The sequence below is a fragment of the Heterodontus francisci genome, chromosome 24, assembly GCF_036365525.1.
Source record: "Heterodontus francisci isolate sHetFra1 chromosome 24, sHetFra1.hap1, whole genome shotgun sequence".
Lineage (NCBI taxonomy): Eukaryota > Metazoa > Chordata > Chondrichthyes > Heterodontiformes > Heterodontidae > Heterodontus > Heterodontus francisci.
The window spans coordinates 73,078,579-73,099,200 of record NC_090394.1 but is presented as its reverse complement, the minus strand read 5'-3'; the positions used below and the strand labels follow the sequence as shown (position 1 = coordinate 73,099,200).

The 20,622-nt window shown below is 44.3% G+C and overlaps 1 protein-coding gene across 3 annotated transcripts in view; it reads left to right on the top strand.

Annotated features, from left to right (window-relative positions):
* Positions 1 to 20,622, top strand: part of trrap (transformation/transcription domain-associated protein) — a 218,468-nt gene that overhangs the window by 180,166 nt on the left and 17,680 nt on the right. For all 3 annotated transcript variants that reach the window (XM_068056569.1, XM_068056568.1, XM_068056567.1), the window contains 3 exons: positions 11,372 to 11,597; positions 12,623 to 12,840; positions 13,967 to 14,151. In XM_068056569.1, the coding sequence (XP_067912670.1) occupies positions 11,372 to 11,597; positions 12,623 to 12,840; positions 13,967 to 14,151 (629 nt within the window). The remainder of the gene's footprint in view (positions 1 to 11,371; positions 11,598 to 12,622; positions 12,841 to 13,966; positions 14,152 to 20,622) is intronic.

Sequence of the window (20,622 nt, the reverse complement as noted above, 5' to 3'; positions counted from 1 at the left end):
TCATTTCAGTTCCATGCTTAGCGGTGGATTTTTGTTGCTCATCCTTCTGTTTGCTCATGCTTTGAATCAAACTGATTAAAAATCAAAGTGAATGCTAACGAGGACAGAACATGAGCGGTGGTTTTAAAGCTGCCAGACTGGGAGAGGGAAGGATCTGAAGCAGAATTTGATGGGTGTTGGAGCATTTGTGGATATTAAAGTGGAAAATTTTCCACAGGCATTCCAATTTCTTGAATTTGGTCCTCATTAGCAGAGTGCACATCCTCTGATGTTTGTCTGACTATTGCTTTTTCAGTTTCCTAACGAAACCATTTAGGTGCTTTGATAACAGTAACAGATTCGCTACGGGAGTCTGTACCTCTAGATTCTGGAGGACACCACCAGAGACACATAATTTTGGATTTTTTTTTAAAAGGCTGAACACAAGAGCTTGGCAAGAAAGGTTGTTGGCCAATTGGCCATTGCCTGTTTCTTCCCCAGGTGAAGCAGCAGTGGTTGGAAGGGGGAAAAGTTATTTCTTTGATAATGAATCTTGAAACTGAGGATTAAACCTATAGCAGATAGTTTAGAGACTTAAATGATGGCTGCTATCTCTGGCTCTGAAACCCTTGCACTTACTGCAGCCTGTGAGAACTGCATCAGACTTTGAACTGGAATACTTAAACAGGGGCCTCTACTTTCTCCAGCCAGTGCCAATCTCTGCTGTTCTTGATTTAGGATTGCGATGTCTAAATTGCTGCAGCCTCAACACAGCAGCTGCAAGAGCCTGCAGGCACCTAAGCCCTGCTAATGACCAGGGCCTCCAGCTTCTGCCAGTGTTCAAGGAACCCCACGGTGCTTAAAACTTATAAACTTGATACTGCGAGGGTTTCATATATTACTTTGGCACATTTAAACTGAGGTGTGTGTATCTTCTTCTATCTATGGAAATGTTTGAAAATGAGGCTGTTATTTTTTGCTTTGGAGCAGAGTTTTCGTGATGAGGTGGATGGGTGTATGAATAAAAGGAGTTCTATTGTGTTGGATAAGCTGGGGCTGTTAAAAGTGTCTCTAAGATAAATAAATTATACCAGCTTCTCAAGCAGCTATTGCAGAGCAGTTTGAGCTGTAAATAGTGTCAGAAGCTATTAAAGAAGAAAAGCGCGTTTCAAGGCTGAGTGTTGTATGGAATTATCACATGCCAGATACTTCAATGCTGTTATTTTATATTTCACTAAAACTATGTAGAGAAAGGTTTATGATGGAACTGGGTAGAGTACCGATTCGTTCATGAGACCAGAGCAGTTGCTGTTTAACTCCTTGACCTGATGGACTTTCTTGAATATGAGGGTATTTTAGATAAACCTTTTTCTTTGTAGTTAAGTCAGTGACCCTGTGCATCACACCCCACCTCCTTGCTGCAGTAGAGCTCAACTCATGATGAGCTAGGCAATAAAAGATAAATGGTAGCAAACGTAATTCCCAATTGCAGGTCAAATAAAATGCACTGGTAAGCTTTGCGCCAAAACGTGGCATTTATATGGCTTGGCCCTCTAGAGATTCTCTGACAAGCACTGATTGCCAGACTCTAGGGATCTGCTCAAGGAAGGTTGTCTCAGTTGTATATGAAGAAAAACTTTTTCTAATGATTCATAGATTCCACCTCTGTGGTCCTTGATACAAGTGTTGTGTCTATTCCCCAGATCCCTGCTTTCGGAGATCACACTTGAAGCAACACCATCCATTCCAAAGCCACTAAATGGTCGATTGTCCTTTCAAAACCAGGAACCCTCATTGTGGTTAATGACAGAAGAATGTGCTAGTTTTTGCTTCTTTGCACACCCAAAATATTTTCTCTCTACCTTGCTGTCAAAGGGGTGCAGAAGCCAATATTTCGACAGCTGCTGATCTGAGGTGACTTAGCAGGTTGATTAGGTTCCTCTGCTTAAAAATGTGGTAGAACAATCCATAATCTCCTGGCAGCAAAGATGATGCAATGGAACTAATTGATTCTACCCCCACTCCCAGAAAGTTGGGCACACTCTTAAAGACTATCCAATGAAAGAAAGAACTTGCATTTATGTAGTGCCTTTCACAACCTCAGGATGTTTGAAAACAAAATACTTTTTGACGTATAGCCGCTGTTGTAATGTAGGAAAAGTGGCAGCTAATTCTTGTCAAAATCCTGGAACTCCCTTCCTAACGGCACTGTTGGTGTACCTACACCCCAAAGACAGCAGCGGTTCAAGAAGGCAGCTCACCACCACCTTCTCAAGGGCAATTAGGGATGGGCGATAAATGCTGGCCGAGCCAGCAACGCCCGCATCCATGAGTGAGTTTTAAAAAAACACATTGCTCTGGGTCTGGAATCACACATGGGCCAGACTGGGTAAAGCCGACCAGTTTCCTTCCCTAAAGAACATTAGTGATTCAGATGGGTTTTTACAACAATCCAATAGTTACTTGGTCACCGTTACTGATATTTGCTTTTTATTCTAGATTTATTGCTGAAAATAGAGACGTGTTGTCGAAGCTTTTCGCCTTGCACATCTAATGTTGGACACTGTGTTTTGAGTTTTGCAAGCATGGGCTGGTTGGGTACGCCCCCTACCTTGCCCGTTGCGAACAGCAGAAGGGACATGTTGTTTGACACGATCTGCCGGTCTTTGGGACGTACGGCCTGCATACCTAGTATCGCACTGGCATTGGATCATTCATTTTTTATTTGTCTTTGGGACGTGAGTGTTGCTGCCTCGGCCAGCATTTATTGCCCATCCTTAATTTCCCTTGGGAAGGTATTGGTGAGCTTCCTCCTTGAACCGTTGCAGTCCATGTGGTGTATGTACACCCACAGTCCTGTTAGGGAAGGAGTTTAAGGGATCCAGTGACAGTGAAGGAACAGTGATATATTTTTAAGTCAGGCTGGTGTGTGGCTTGGAGGAGAACTTGCAGGTGGTGTGGTGGTCCCACACACCTGCTGCCCTTGTCCTTCTAGGTAGTAGGGGTCGTGGGTTTTGAAGGTACCGTTGAAGGGGACTTGGCGAGTTGCTGCAGTGCATCTTTTAGAAAGTATACACTGCTGCCATTTTTCACAATGGTAGAAGGAGTGAATATTTTGTTTGGGGTGCCAATCAAGGAGGCTGCTTTGTCCCTTCTGGTGTCTAGTTTCTTGAGTATTGTTGGAGTTTCATTCATCCAGGAAAGCGGAGAGTATTCCATCACACTCCTGACTTGTGCCTTGTAGATGGTGGAATGACCTTGGGGAGTCAGCAGGTGAGTTATTCGCTTCAGAATTCCCAGACTCTGACCTGTTCTTGTAGCCGCAGTATTTATGCGGCTGGTCCAGTTCAGTTTCTGGTCAATGGTAACCCCCCCCAGGATGTTGATGGTGGGGGATTCAGCGAATGATGAGGGGAGATGGTTACATTCTCTCTTGTTGGCGACGTTCATTGCCTGGCATTTGTGTGACGTGAATGTTACTTGCCATTTATCAGCCCAAGCCTGAATATTGTCGCGGTCTCGCTGCATGTAGACATGGACTGCTTCAGTATCTTGAGTTGCAAATGGTACTTAACGTTGTGCAGTCTTCAGTGAACATCTGCACTTCTGATCTTATGATGGAGGGAAGGTCATTGAAGCAGCTGAAAATGGTTGGGTCTAGAACTACCCTGAGGAACTCCTGCAGCAATATCCTGGGACTGAGATAATTGGCTTCCAACAACCACACCCGTGTCCGACCCATTTCATGCACTTCTACCCTCACCCCTTCCCCTCCCTCCTAGAACCACGACTGGGTTCTGCTTGTCCTCACTTTTCACCCCACCAGCCTCCACATCCAAAGGATCAGCCTCCGCCATTTTCGTCACCTCCATCGTGATGCCAGCACCAAACACATCTTCCCTTCCCCTCCCTTGTCAGCATTCCGAAGGGATTGTTCCCTCCACGGTACCTTGGTCTGCTCCTCCATCACCCCCGACACCTTGTCCCCTTCCCACGGCACCTTCCCATGCAATCGCAGGAGATATAATACCTGTCCTTTTACTTCCTCTCTCCTCACTATCCAAGGCCCCAAACACTCCTTCCAGGTGAAGCAGCGATTTACTTGTACTTCCTTCAATTTAATATACTGTATTCGCTGTTCACAATGTGGTCTCCTCTACATTAAGGAGACCAAACGCAGATTGGGTGACCGCTTTGCGGAACACCTCCGCTCAGTCCGAAAGCATGACCTCGAGCTTCTGGACGCTTGCCATTTCAACACTCCTCCCTGCTCTCATGCCAACATTTCTGTCTTTGCCTGCTCCCGTGTTCCAGCGAACATCAACGCAAGCTCGGGGAGCAGCACCTGATCTTTTGATTAGGCGCTCTACAGCCTTGCGGACTGAACGTTGAGTTCAATAATTTCAGAGCATGACTGGCCTTTGTTTTATATTTTATTTTTTAACCATGTGCCTGTTTTTATGTCAAAGCTGCTCATTATTCTGCTATTAACACTCTCTCTGGAGTAATGCTTTATCTTTCGCCACAAGCATTAACACACTCTTTGCCTTTGTCCCAAGGCAGCTTTGATATTTAATCTTTCCTGCCCTCTGCCCTATCAAACACCTTCCCCTTTGTCCTCTTCCCCACATTCTCCACCCACCCCCCCCCCCCCCCCCCTTCACTTGCTTAAAACCTAATTCTTTTTTAACCTTTGCCAGTTCTGATGAAAGGTCACTGACCTGAAACTTTAACTTTGCTTCTCTCCACAGATGCTGCCTGACCTGCTGAGTAATTCCAGCACTTTCTGTTTTTATTAACCACAACCATCTTCCTTTGTGCTAGGTATGACTCCAACCAGTGGAGAGTTTTCCCTCTGAGTTCAATTAATTTCAATTTGGCTCGGGATCCTTGATGCTACACTCAATCAAATGCTGCACTGGTGTCAAAAGCAGTCACTCTCGCCTCCCCTCTTGAGTTCAGCTCTTTTGTCCATGTTTGGACCAAGGCTGTAATGAAGTCAGGAGCCGGGTGGCCCTGGTGGAACCCAAACTGAGCATCAGTGAGCAGGTTACTGCTGTGCAAGTGCCACTTGATAGCATTGTCAATGACACCTTGCTGATGATCGAGAGGAGGCTGATGGGGCAGTAATTGGCTGGATTGAATTTGTCCTGCTTCTTGTGCACAGGACGTACCTGGGCAATTTTCCACATTGTTGGGTAGATGCCAGTGTTGCAGCTGTACTGGAACAGCTTGGCTGGCAGCGCAGCTAGTTCTGGACCGCGAGTCTTCAGTACTATTGCAGGAATGTTGTCTGGACCCATAGCCTTTGCACTATCCAGTGCCTTCAGTCGTTTCTTGATATCACGTAGAGTGAATCAAATTCGCTGAAGCCTAGCATTCAGGAGGAGGCCGAGACAGATCATCCACTCGGCACGTCTGGCTGAAGAGAGTTGCAAATGCTTCAGCCTTTTCTTTTGCACTAAAGTGCTGGCGTCCTCCATTGTTGGGGATGGGGATATTTGTGGAGATGCTGCCTGACCTGCTGGATGTTTCCAGTATTTTCTGTTTTCATAGCACTAATGCACTACAGTGAATTAAAAAAAATGTCCTCCATTGCTCACAAATGGAGACCTCTAAATAAATATAACCCTGCTATACTACTTATCACAAGATAAATCAACATTCCAGTTTCGTGATATTTAATTACGATGCTGAATACTTGTAAATTTGCTGCTTGAGGGAGATGACAGTTGTCTATGAATTAGACCATCGGTTCCTTTAGCACTTCTATTCAGAGGTTTTGTGGATCAGTTTATTGATTCGATGAAGTGTGCTGGGTCAAATAGAATAGCTCCATTGATTGCATCGAATCTTTGGAACCCAAATTTAAAATATGGTCTGTAGCAACGTTTTCTGGAATACTCCACAGATTTCCACTGACTCAGGATATTGCTGTGAAATTCCCGACATACTCGCTTAACCCAACAGTTCAGGGCACTGGCAGAACAGCATTATGGCGAATAATTTTGTTTATAACCCAGTAGAAATCTGTCTTCTCTTCAGCGCCATAGTTACTGTGCCTGCATGTTGATGGGCGTGCTAACGCACAATGTGACCTTTAGGCAGTCAGGCATAAGGATCTTTCCTCATTCCTCCCTGTCAGAACAGAGAATCTCATTTGCAGGTGAAAAAACCTTTTGCTCTGAACCTTTCACTTTGACTGAAAGTGGCAGCATTAATGGCATTTCAACTTCCAGTCCAATACTCCAAGAAATATAGATTGAACAAAGGAACTAAAGGCTTATAATACAATTTGAGAGATAGAAAGAGGCTTGCCTTGCATAAAGATAATGTTAATTACTTGGGTAATAATCTGTGCCATGACTGACATGCCTTCGCATAGACAAAATCATTTCACTCCTCTTGATGGTTTTCCATTCTTGCAGTTATGTGAGCTCCATGTTGAATTTTGCTGTGCACAAAGCTCAGTTATCAAGAAGCATTGCGGTGGGCATGTGAACAGTAACTAAGGCGCCAGTTGTAACAGAAATAGTTGACATGGTTTGCAGTTTGGGACCCGGAGGAATGTATGTTCTGCATCTGAAAGCCCTGCAGAGCTGGGGATTTCACATTGAAGTGTATTGTATTTATTTCAATAGGTTCAACACAAATATAATCATGTTAAGTTGGGGTGTGACCTAGATGCGAGTTATTAATTTAGCACAACTCCGATTTGGGGTTACCAATAATTACAGTAATGCTGATTTAAGAAAAGATATGCAGATTGATTGGGGATTGCCACTTTTATTGGGTATCAGATGTGCATCCTAAAATTTTAGCAATTCCCTGATTTAATTATTTTACCTAATTTAGCAGTGAAATATTGTAAGAAAGAAAAGTAACGCAATAAAAGCAGCAAACGCAAAATATTGTGGATGCAGCAAATCTGTAATTAAAAACAGAAAATGCTGGAAATACTCAGTAGGTCTGTCAGCATCTGTGGAGAGAGGAACAGTGTTAATGTTTCAGGTGGGCGGCACAGGGGCGCAGTGGTTAGCACCGCAGCCTCACAGCTCCAGCGACCCGGGTTCAATTCTGGGTACTGCCTGTGCGGAGTTTGCAAGTTCTCCCTGTGTCTGCGTGGGTTTTCTCCGGGTGTTCCGGTTTCCTCCCACAGCCAAAAGACTTGCAGGTTCGTAGGTAAATTGGCCATTATAAAATGCCCCTAGTATAGGTAGGCAATAGGGAAATATAGGGACAGGTGGGGATGTGGTAGGAATATGGGATTAGTGTAGGATTAGTATAAATGGGTGGTTGATGGTCGGCACAGACTCGGTGGGCCGAAGGGCCTGTTTCAGTGCTGTATCTCTAAATAAGGTCTGTGACCTTTCATCAGAACTGGGAATATTAGAAATATAATAGGTTTTGAGCAAGTGAAAGGGGAGAGGGTGGGAAGAAGAACAAAAGGGAAAGTCTGAGATGGGGAAGAGAGATTAAATTACAAAAAGATTCATGGTGTTGTGTTAGGGCACTTGACTGCGTCTGTTCTATTTCACATCTTTCCCTCCCTCCCAGAACCACAAGAGGGTTCCCCCTTGTCCTCATCTTTTGCCCCACCAGCCTCTGTATTCAATGGATCATCTTCTGTCATTTCCGCTACCTCCAGCGTGATGCCACCACCAAACACAGTCACCTCCCCTTTCAGCATTCTGAAGGGACAGTTCCCTCCGCAATACTCTGGTCCACTCCTCAATCAACCCAAACAACCCCTTCCCTTTCCATACAAGTACAGTTGATGTAATATCTGCCCTTTTACCTCCTCCCTTCTCACCATCCAAGACCCATCGGGGTGATAGTGGTGTAGTGGTAATGTCACTAGTACTCCAGAGCCCAGGCTAATGCTCCGGGGACATGGGTTCAAATCCCACCATGGCAGATAGTGAAATTTAAATTCAATTAATAAATCTGGAACTTTTTTTTCTAAAAAGCTAGTTTAATGATGACCGTGAAACCATTGTTGATTGTCTTCCATCTCCATCTGGTTAACTAGTGTCCTTTAAGGAAGGAAATCTGCCTTCCTTACCTGGTCTGGTCTACATGTGACTCCAGACCCACAGCAATGTGGTTGACTCTTAACTGCCCTCTGAAATGGCCTAGCCAGCCACTCTGTTCAAGGGCAATTAGGGATGGGCAATAAATGCTGGCCTCGCCAGCGATGCCCACATCTCGCTGCAGTTCTGATGAAGGGTCACTGACCTGAAACGTTAACTCTGCTGCTCTCTCCACAGATGCTGCCGGACCTGCTGAGTATTTCCAGCATTTTCTGTTTTTATGACAACAGTAGCAGCACATTGCATCCCTTCACCAGGAGGGCCTCGCCCGTTCCTGCCTCTGTAACCTCATCCAGCCCCAAACCCTTCGAGATCTCTGCACTACTGCACTTCTGGCCTCTTGTGCATCCCCTGATTTTAATAGCTCCACAATTAGCAGTCGTGCCTTCAGCCCTCTAAACCCTAAACTCTGGAATTTTCTCCCTAAACCCCTCCACCTCTCTACATCTCTCTGCTCCTTTAAGATACTCCTTAGAACCTACGTCTGAGGGGGTGGAGATAGTAGAAGGGTTTGCCATAATCTTCCAAACTTCCCTAGACACGGGCGAGATGCCAGAGGGTTTGAGAGTGGCAAATGTGATACCCTTATTCAAGAAAAGGTGCAAGGACATTCCTAATTACTGCGAGCCGGTCAGTTTAACATCAGTGGTGGGTAAGGTTTTAGAAGGAATAATCGGGAATAAAATCAACAGGCGCTTGGCGAGGTTAATTAAGGAGAGCCAATGCAAATTTGTAAAAGGCTGATAGTGCTTGACTAATCTAATTAAATTTTTTAATGAAGTAACAGAGAACGTTGATGAAGGAAATGTATTGTTTGTTGTCTATACGGATTTTAAGGAAGCATTTGACAAGTACCTCACAAAAGGGTGGTTAACAAAATTGAGGCTCATGGAATAGGAGGGTCAGTGTTAACTTGGATAAAAAATTGGCTTAGGGACAGAAAACAGTGAGTCGTGGTAAATGGTTGTTTTTCAGACTGGAGATGGTAGACAGTGGTGTTTCCCAAGATTCAGTGCGAGGACCGCTGTTATATGACTTGGATATTGGAATACAGAGTAAAGTTTTAAAATTTGCCAATGACACCAAACTTGGAGGTGTAGCAGACAGGTCGACTACAACAAGACAGATCGTGCAGGCAAGTGGCAATAGAGTTTAATACAGAGAAGTGTGGTGACCCATTTGGCAGAAGACATAGGAAGTGGCAATATAGACTTAATGGCGGAGTTCTGAACAGTATGTGGGGACAGAGGGATCTGGGGGTTCATGTGCATTGAACTTTGAAGGTGACAGGTCATATTGAGAGAGTAGTTAATGAAGCATATGAGTTCATGGGCTTCATAAATAGGGGTATTGAGTACAAAAGCAGGGAAGTTATAGTTTAGTTTAGAGATACAGCACTGAAACAGGCCCTTCGTCCCACCGAGTCTGTGCCGACCATCAACCACCCATTTATATACTAATCCTACACTCATTCCATATTCCCACCACATTCCCACCTATACCTATCACCTACCTATACAAGGGACAATTTATAATGGCCAATTTACCTATCAACCCGCAAGTCTTTTGGCATGTGGGAGGAAACCGGAGCACCCGGAGGAAACCCACGCAGACACAGGGAGAACTTGCAAACTCCACACAGGCAGTACCCAGAATTTAACCCGGGTCGCTGGAGCTGTGAGGCTGCGGTGCTAACCACTGCGCCACTGTGCCGCCCCATATTGAACCTTTTTAAACCTCTGGTTAGGCCACAACTAGACGGTTCCGTCCAGTTCTGGTCACCACGCTTTAGGAAGGATATGCGGGTCCTCGAGAGGCTGCAGAGGAGATTTATCTAAATGGTTCCAGGGATGAGGGGTTTAAGCTACAATGATCTCTTTAGAGCAAAGAACATTGAGGAGAGATTTGATAGAGGTGAACAAGATTATGTCAGAGTCAGATAAGATAGACAAAGATAAGCTGTTCCCATTATCTGATGGTACAAGGATTAGGGGACACAGACTGAAGGTTTTGGGCAAGCAGGGGCCCTGTAAGGAAGAACCTTTTTGTGCAGTGCGTGGTAATGACCTGGAACACTCTGCCTACGAAGGTGGTGGAAGCAGAGACGATGAATGATTTCAAAAGTAAATTGGGTGGGAAATAAACTTAAAGGGTTACAGGATGGAGTGGGGGAATGGGACTGTCTGGATTGCTCTACAGAGAGTTGGCATGGACTCGATGGGACGAATGCTGTGCTGTAATGACCCTAAGACCAGATTTTTGGTCACCTGATCTAATATCTCCTTATGTGGCTCAGCATCAAACTTTGCCTGCTAATGTTCTCCGGTAGTGCCTTGGGACATTTTACAACATTAAAGGCAGTGCATCAATGATGGTTGCTGTGCTGTTGAAGATCTTTGTCCAGCTTCTCCTGTTGGTTGTATAATGGCTGGTGGTTTTTCTTGGCAGTTCAGAAACCATGTCTGCCAAAAGCAGCAAATCATCCAGGGGAAGATGTGATCAGGACTGCAGTTCATGGTGCCTGAATATGTCCAATTCTAAATTTATGAATTTCTTTCCACGAAAACCACAAATTGTCAGCCTTGACTGATTCATTCTTCAAGTGTAATGTCATTGGGCTATTTTTGTGATGAATTCCTAAAAGCTATTAGCAAATTTAATATTAGTAAATGCGATTATTAATATTTAAAGTGATAAATACAAAGGGCCTGGTATTTCCTTTTCATTTGTTTCCTAATCTAAGATTAAAGTACTACGTGCCCTCCTTCAAGTTAATTACTTAGAGTAAGCCCTGTGATTCAAAGGAACAGGACTGTACAATGGGCAGGCAAAGCAGATTTAGAGAATGAGCTGCGTTAGTTTTGAGGATTTGAGGCATTAGAAGGTTAATTACAAAACTCCTTTGGAGTAAAACCTAGAGTTGGCCAGCTGCATTAAACACTCTATGAAAAACACAAAATTGGGTGGCACAGGGGTTTATCTAGCTCTTCGTTTACTGCTGTGACCTGGCTTCCTAACTGATGGGAAGAGCAATCTGTGCTCGCTGAGCTACTGACAGTGTTTGAAAAATGCCTTTTACCAGAAGGCAGTCTCTCTGAGACTGCTATTGCCTAATCAGAAACTGCAATAGAACATTTAGATCATAAATAAACACAACAGGTTTTTGAATATTTACAAAAACTTGCAAGTTGAATGTGTGGATTGCTGTAAAGTTAGCTGACCGTGCAGTGAAAATGGAAGTGTATGTGTACTTTTTTAAATCCAGCTGCTGGTTAATATGTGCCCCATTTTTGTCCTAGATTTTGACTTTAGTGTACCAGGCTCAATGAAGCTACACAATCTCATCTCCAAGCTAAAGAAATGGATAAAGATTCTGGAGGCCAAAACCAAGCAGCTGCCTAAATTCTTTCTGATTGAGGAAAAGTGTAGGTTTCTTAGTAACTTCTCTGCACAGACAGCAGATGTGGAGATCCCAGGAGAGTTCCTTATGCCTAAGCCAACGCATTATTACATTAAAATTGCACGGTTAGTGGATCTTTGTTATGTCTATAATGTTGGTGTAATGTTGTTAAATTGACGTCTCCTTTCTCTTTGGTGTTTAGAGCTTTTTTGACATTCACTACTGTCTTCTAGAAGAACATAGCATAAGAAATAGGAGCAGGTGTAGGTCATACAGCCAAGAGAAAAGACTCAGAGGTGACCTAATAGAGATCTTTAAAATTATGAACAAGTTGGACAGGGAAGATGCGGAGAGAATGTTTCTGCTTGTGGGAGAATTCAAAACTAGGGGCCATAAATGGAGGATAGTTGCTAATAAATCCAAGAGAACAATAAGGAGAATTTTTTCTATTCAGAGTGGTTAGAATGTGGAAAATTCTACCACAGGCAGTGTTCGAGGCAAATGGCTTAGATGCTTTCAAAAGGAAACTAGACGAATGCATGAGAGAAAAGGGATTATAAAGATATGCTGAAAGGCTGAGATGAGGTAGATGGAATGGGAGGAGAATCATGTGGATTATAAACCAGCACAGAATAGTTGGGCTGAATGGCCTGTTTCTGTGCTGTATATTCTATGTTGTGCTCGTTTATGGATGTGACCATGTATTCTTTATAAAGTTAGTTACATGTCTTGGTAGTAAGGGGAGAGTTAACTTAGGTGTTCAAAATCATGAGGGGTTTTGGTAGAGTAAATAAAGAGAAACCGTTTCCAGTAGCAGGAGGACAGTTAACTGGAGAGGTCAGATTTAAGATAAATGGCAAAAGAACGGGTGAGGGGTGGGGGAGGTGAGAATTTTTTTTTTACTCGCTGTCTGAAAGGGCGGTGGAAGCAGATTCAATAACTTGCAAATGAGAATTGGATAAATACTTGAAAAGGAAAAATTTGCAGGGCTATGGGAAAGAACAGGGTGAATGGGACAAATTGGATAGCTATTTCAAAGAGGTGGCACAGGTATGATGGGCTGAATGGCTGCCTTCTGTCATCCACTGCATCACAGTAAAACTTTCAGGAGCAATTTTTTTTAGTCTGAATATTGTCCTTTGTGCGTCAGGTTCATGCCCAGAGTAGAGATTGTACAGAAGCACAACACAGCAGCTCGTAGACTTTACATCCGGGGTCACAATGGCAAGATATACCCATATCTGGTGATGAATGATGCCTGTCTGACAGAGTCTCGACGGGAAGAGAGAGTTCTACAGCTGCTGAGGCTCTTGAACCCCTGCCTGGAGAAAAGAAAGGAAACTACAAAGAGGCACCTATTCTTCACAGGTATCATGTTCTGGAATATTTCTGTTTCAGTGAATGTCTCCCCATAGGAATAGATGCAGTCTCGATGAAAGAGCCTGTGTTCGTTTTCATAGCTGTAAACATGCACGCCCATATAGTCTGAAGATTCAGTCAGTTCTTTAAGAGTCCCAGTCCAGTTTTAGTACAATTATTGTTCACTCAAAATTAGAGAATATACTGATTATTGTACTGACTGCAAAATTATACCATTTAAAGCACAATGTTATTCTGTTCGGGTGAATGTAATTGTTGTGTTCCTTTTAGACCAAGAGGTCTAATTGCTACATAGACACATTCCTGAAGTTAGTTCGAAGCTAATTGCATGTGTACATTTCCTGTGTTCAATTAATGATTATTCTCTGTTGGGGAATCAGACCCCAGCACCTGTCACCTTGTTTATGCTCGGATCTTTACTATCCGTCGTACCTGGGATTCTTTTGATTCCTGTATCTTTGATCACTCTCACTGCTGAGTCCCATTACCTATGAGAATGCCCTTGTCTTGAGAACCAGTTAAACTTTCAGTAAAAAGCCAAGAAACAAAGAGCAAACCTTGTCTGGCAGTTGCTTTTAATTATTCAACGTGCCGTATGCCTCCATAAAATCTTATTGCAGTCTTTAAAAGTGGGAGTGCATCACATTAGACATTGCTTTGAGTTTTAACATACCAAGAAAATTTATTTTGATAATTGAACAACCAAATAAGTAAGTTATGTCATAATTATGTCCAGTTAACATCCTCCCACCTAACTCAATTGAATAAAATATTTAAATACAGATCTATTTGAAGGAAAGAATTATATTTATATAGTACCTTTCATGACATCGGGACATCCCAAAGCACTTTACAGCCAATGAAGTACTGTAACAGTATAGTCACTGTTGTAATGTGGGAAAGCGGCAGTCAATTTGCACATAGCAAGGACCCACAAAAGGCACTGTGATAATGACCAGATAATCTGCTTTAGTGATGTTGGTTGCTACTAACTATTTACTAACACTCCCTTTTATTAACTAAGACTCCTTGTTTGTGGGCATTTTGCATGAACAATGCCAGCTGAAGTTGCGACAAGTGGTGTCCAACTTGTGATTCCCCATTTGTTTTATAGTACCACGTGTTGTCGCAGTCTCTCCCCAAATGCGGCTGGTCGAAGACAATCCTTCATCGCTTTCTCTTGTGGAAATTTACAAGCAACGCTGTGCCAAGAAGGGCATTGAACATGACAATCCGATATCCCGCTACTATGACAGATTGGCCACTGTGCAGGCGAGAGGAACACAAGCAAGTCATCAGGTACCATATTCATAAAAGAGACTGTTGGCTGCATAGACAAGCTGGTTTTATAGTAACAGGAGGAGCACATTCAGTCCTTCAAGCTGTTTCGCCATTCAGTTAGGCCATGGCTGATCGGTACCTTAACTCCATTTACCGGCCTCATTTCCATATCCTTTGAGACCTTTACAACAGCAACTACTTGCATTTATGTAGCACCGTTAAAGTAGTAAAATGTCGTATGGCACTTGACTGGAGCGATTATCAATCAAAATTTGACACCGAGCCATTGGGACCAGCAACTAAAAACTTAGCCACAGGTAGGTTTTAAGGAACAACTTAAAAGAGGAGAGAGAGGTTTAGGGAGGAAGTTGCAGAGCTTAGGGCCTAGACATCTGAAGGCATGGCCACCAATGGTGGTGCAATTAAAATCAGGAATGGCCAAGAAGCCAGAATCGTTTGCCAAACGGAACTCTACCGATCTCGGTTTTTAAAGCTCCAATTGACACTCCCCAACTGGAGGAGAAAATTCCAGATTTCTCCAGCCCTTTGTGTGGGAAAATATTTCCAGGTTTCACTCCGAAATGGCGTAGCTCTAATTTTAAGATTCCGTTGCCCCCCCCCCCCCCCCCCCCCTCCTTGATTTCCCTGACAAGAGAAAATAGTTTCTCTTTTATCTACCCTATCAAATCCTTGAGCACCTCAATCAGATCACATATAAGCCATGTTCATGCAATCTATTCTCATAATTTAACTCTTTAAGTCTTTATCATTATTCACTCTAATTTGCACATAATATGAAAATAGAGTAGATGGATGAAATTGTCCACTTGGATAGCCAACATAAGATTTTGAAATAGTGAAGAAGCTAAACGTCCACAGGAATTGCAGAAGAGGTGTTTAATGTTATGACTATATTATTGTGCAACTATAAAATCAAGCTGTTAAGTGATGCACTTCAGAGTTTTGTGCTGAACAACATGGAATGAGTGCGCGAATGGACCTTGAACATTGGAAAAAGAATAATGGAGGGCTTTGCATTACCTTGCTACAGATGCATGTTGAAAATTAATGGTTCAAGGAGAATGATTAATGAGAGACCTTGAAGTAGCACAGGAGCAGAGAGCAGTGATGAGGCTGATTATAATGAGAAAGATGACATACTGTAGCTACATTATCTGGGAAACAAAAGTTACTGGGTCTTGTTAAAAATCTGGAAAAGTTACTGGCACCAGATACAATCCACTTGTTCAAAGACTGGGGAGTATGGAGTGCCCTGATCACTGACCTTCAGTGTGGACTAAACACTGTGAGTGTGAGTGTGAGTATGTGTGTTAAAAGTATATTCATTTAAGTATTCCATTCTACTCCTGGTGCCGACAGTACATAAATTACATGATTGGCGTCATGCAATAAATTACTGCATACAAAAATGCTCCTGATTTCAGTCATTGGTCCCAATACAGTCATTGGCAGAAGATAGTTTATGGCTTTTTTCCTCATTTGTGTACTCTACACTTACAGTATGGTGTTTGCTATCACTTATTACTCCCTGCTCCATTCTCTCCATGTACCTTCACTTCTCTTTCCTTGTCATTGTCATCTACCTCATCGCTTGAGGCTCCAGTGGTTATTGTTTTGCTGTTGCCTGTGGCTTTCGTTCTCTCTGCTTTGAAGACGATCTTTCATCGAAGCCACACTAACCCTGGCACAAGAAATGGTTCAAACTGCTATTGGTTTGGGTATCCCTGCTCTTTGAGAAACGCACCCACAACAAATTGGACAGATGGTATCACAGTTCTGGTTATAAAAGCAATAGGGGCGCGCTCTTGCCGTCTGTGCCTCAGTGCTGTGAAAATCTGGCACTGGTGTTGTCAAAAATATCTCATCTTTCTGTTCAACTCCTTGCCAGGATGTACAATGTCACACCAAAGAAAGGAAACAAGAAAAATCTTGCATTTATATCGCACCTTTCATGATGTCAGGATGTCCCAAAGCACTTTTACAACCAATGAAGTGCTTCTGAAGCTGTTGTAATTTAGGAAATGTGGCAGGCATTTTGTGGTCCCACCAACAGTACTGTAATAATGATCAGATGATCTGTTTTAGTGATGTTGGGGTGAAGGATAAATAGTGGCCAGAACACTGGGAATAGCTCCCCCTCCTTGTCATAAAAATAGTGCCTTGGGATCTTTTATGTCCACTTGAGAGGGCAGACGGGGTCCTCATCGGAAAGATGGCACGTCTGACTTCTCTCAGTACTGAAGTGTCGGCCTGGAACTTGTGTCCAAGTTTTTGGAGTGGGTCTTGAACCTACAACCTTCTGACTCGAGGTGGAAGTGCTGCCAACTGTGGACAATCCACTGCAAAACAGCACCAAAAAATGATTCTACAATTCACTTCAATGTTTTGGGTTAAGGATGGGGGGAGGTAGGGAATGTGATCGGGTTTGCTGTTCCTCACTGCTATCCACTAACCACTGGGCATGTATGTGTTACTTTTTTTTAAATTCATTCACAGTATATGTGGGTGTTGCTGGCAAGCCCAATGTTTATTGTCCAGCCCTAATTGCCTTTCAGAAAGTGGCAGTGAACTGCCTTGAATATAACTGAGTGGTTTGCTAGGCCATTTCATAGGGAAGTTAACCACATTGCTGTGTGTCTGGAGTCACATGTAGGCCAGATCGGGTAAGGACAGCAGATTTTCCTTCCCTAAAGAACATCGGAATCAGATGAGTTTTTATTAAAGTCCGGTAGTTTCATGGTCACCTTTACTGAGACTAGCTTTTTACTCCAGATTTATTTAATTCAGTGCGTTCCTCAGCAGCTGTGTTCGGATTTGAACTCCTGTCTCCTGATTATTAGTCTAGGTCTTTGGATTAATAGCCCTGTAAGATAACCATTATATTAGTGTCCACATACCATAGTGGGCAAGAACGGGACAGGGCTCAATTCTGGTGCTTCACATAGTTGAATGACCTGGTGATACCTGAGGGGCTGGATTTTTGTTTCTGGGTCAGGACCCCGATGTCGGGGTATATCTCCAGATCCCAAGCTTGTATCGTGTCGGCGCCTGACATGACTTTCATAGAACAGGCCAATTATTAGCCCGATGGCACATTCACTGTCCAATTAGGGGTGGCAGAGATGGTGACTCGGTGGGAGAGGTATATAGCGGGCCCAATTTAAAGGGAAACTGACAGCCGCTATTGTGGTTGCCAATCTAATTTGCAATCGAAGAAAAAGCGGCTCAGGGTCTAGCAGCAGGACAGGGACCTGTGCCTCCCAGCTCCTCGTCCTCACCTCTGCGCCCCTCATAGCCAAGAGTCTGCATCTACTGCTGCTCCTCATTGCTGCTCATCTCCAATTCGAGAAGTTAATCCTCATTTCCAGGATGGTATTGCTTTCCTCCAGCTGCAATATCATGGCTTCCTGGATCCCCCGTTATGCCTCCACGATCCAGATAGGCTCATTTCCCCGCCAACTGCTCCAGCATTCATTAATCAAACTCTCAGGGAGCACTGATCACACGATGGTCACTGTGCTAATGAATGAAGTCATCCTATACCCTTTCCCTCTCATACTGCATTCTAAGTAGCGCCCGCGTCCATGACTAGCTCCCTGTTGCAATGCCGCTGCCGCCTCCTTGTGGACATGCTTGAGACCCTGCTTTTTTTTTTCATGCCTCCTCTCAAAAATTGCAAACTGCCCTTCGACGAGCTAGCAGTTAGCTTGCTTGCATGCTCAATTACAGACTCACTATTTTTGGACAGCTTGTCACTTTCTGCTTCCCAGCTTTTTAAAAATCGCAGCACATTGGAACCACGTCGGGAATCTTGATTTTCCAGGCACGGTGTCTCCTCCATACTATGAAAATTCAGCCCCTGGTATCTGCTCAGACACTACCAATAAGCACAGGAGTGAGGTAGAAGGTTATACTGATAAGGTGAGATGAAGGGCGGCACAGCGGCGCAGTGGTTAGCACCGCAGCCTCACAGCTCCAGTGACCCGGGTTCAATGATGGGTACTGCCTGTGTGGAGTTTGCAAGTTCTCCCTGTGTCTGCGTGGGTTTTCTCCGGGTGCTCCGGTTTCCTCCCACAAGCCAAAAAGACTTGCAGGTTGGTAGGTAAATTGGCCATTATAAATTGCCACTAGCCAGCGGAAAAGCCCCTGGGAAGGACAGCATTACCCCTGAAATAATCAAGAGTGCCAAGCCTGCTATACTCTCAGCACTACATGAACTGCTATGCCTGTGCTGGGACGAGGGAGCAGTACCCCAGGACATGCGCGATGCCAACATCATCACCCTCTATAAAAACAAAGGTGACCGCGGTGACTGCAACAACTACCGTGGAATCTCCCTGCTCAGCATAGTGGGGAAAGTCTTTGCTCGAGTCGCTCTGAACAGGCTCCAGAAGCTGGCCGAGCGCGTCTACCCTGAGGCACAGTGTGGCTTTCGTGCAGAGAGATCGACTATTGACATGCTGTTCTCCCTTCGTCAGATACAGGAGAAATGCCGTGAACAACAGATGCCCCTCTACATTGCTTTCATTGATCTCACCAAAGCCTTTGACCTCGTCAGCAGACGTGGTCTCTTCAGACTACTAGAAAAGATCGGATGTCCACCAAAGCTACTAAGTATCTTCACCTCATTCCATGACAATATGAAAGGCACAATTCAACATGGTGGCTCCTCATCAGAGCCCTTTCCTATCCTGAGTGGTGTGAAACAGGGCTGTGTTCTCGCACCCACACTTTTTGGGATTTTCTTCTCCCTGCTGCTTTCACATGCGTTCAAATCCTCTGAAGAAGGAATTTTCCTCCACACAAGATCAGGGGGCAGGTTGTTCAACCTTGCCCATCTAAGAGCGAAGTCCAAAGTACGGAAAGTCCTCATCAGAGAACTCCTCTTTGCTGACGATGCTGCTTTAACATCTCACACTGAAGAATGCCTGCAGAGTCTCATCGACAGGTTTGCGTCTGCCTGCAATGAATTTGGCCTAACCATCAGCCTCAAGAAAACGAACATCATGGAGCAGGATGTCAGAAATGCTCCATCCATCAATATTGGCGACCACGCTCTGGAAGTGGTTCAAGAGTTCACCTACCTAGGCTCAACTATCACCAGTAACCTGTCTCTAGATGCAGAAATCAACAAGCGCATGGGTAAGGCTTCCACTGCTATGTTCAGACTGGCCAAGAGAGTGTGGGAAAATGGCGCACTGACACGGAACACAAAAGTCCGAGTGTATCAGGCCTGTGTCCTCAGTACCTTGCTCTACGGCAGCGAGGCCTGGACAACGTATGCCAGCCAAGAGCGACGTCTCAATTCATTCCATCTTCGCTGCCTTCGGAGAATACTTGGCATCAGGTGGCAGGACTATATCTCCAACACAGAAGTCCTTGAAGCGGCCAACATCCCCAGCTTATACACACTACTGAGTCAGCGGCGCTTGAGATGGCTTGGCCATGTGAGCCGCATGGAAGATGGCAGGATCCCCAAAGACACATTGTACAGCGAGCTCGCCACTGGTATCAGACCCACCGGCCGTCCATGTCTCCGTTATAAAGACGTCTGCAAACGCGACATGAAATCATGTGACATTGATCACAAGTCGTGGGAGTCAGTTGCCAGCATTCGCCAGAGCTGGCGGGCAGCCATAAAGACAGGGCTAAATTGTGGCGAGTCGAAGAGACTTAGTAGTTGGCAGGAAAAAAGACAGAGGCGCAAGGGGAGAGCCAACTGTGCAACAGCCCCAACAAACAAATTTCTCTGCAGCACCTGTGGAAGAGCCTGTTACTCCAGAATTGGCCTTTATAGCCACTCCAGGCGCTGCTTCACAAACCACTGACCACCTCCAGGCGCGTATCCATTGTCTCTCGAGATAAGGAGGCCCAAAAAAAAAAAAAAAAGAATAGGTAGGTGGTAGGGAAATGTCGGAACAGGTGGGGATGTGGTAGGAATATGGGATTAGTGTAGGATTAGTATAAATGGGTGGTTGATGGTCGGCACAGACTCGGTGGGCCGAAGGGCCTGTTTCAGTGTTGTATCTCTATATAAAAAAAAAAGAGGGGTAGGAGGAGGCTTTTGTGGAACTTAAACACCAGCGTGGACCAGTTGTGCCGAATGGTCTGTTTCTGTGCTGTGGACTCGATTTCTAATGAGCAATTGCCCAAATGTGTAAGGGATAGCTCCTTGATTTAGACCTGAACAGATTACATTTCCTGACTATAAGATGCTTCAAATGTTTTAAACCTCCTTTTTTGGGTGAGTCCTTCTGTGTGTGTTTTTTTTAAATTCCAGCTTCCAACAAAGTGCACCCTTAAATGCCTTGCACATTTTTACTTCTGTCATGCTGTGTTGAGTTTGACATTAACTGCATTGACTAAAATGGAGAGCTGTGGAAATGCTTCCCAGCGTGCAATGTATGACCTTTGAGAGGAGCGTAAATTTGTGTTCTGGGGTTGGGCGAGGGGAGTAGTGGTTGGGAA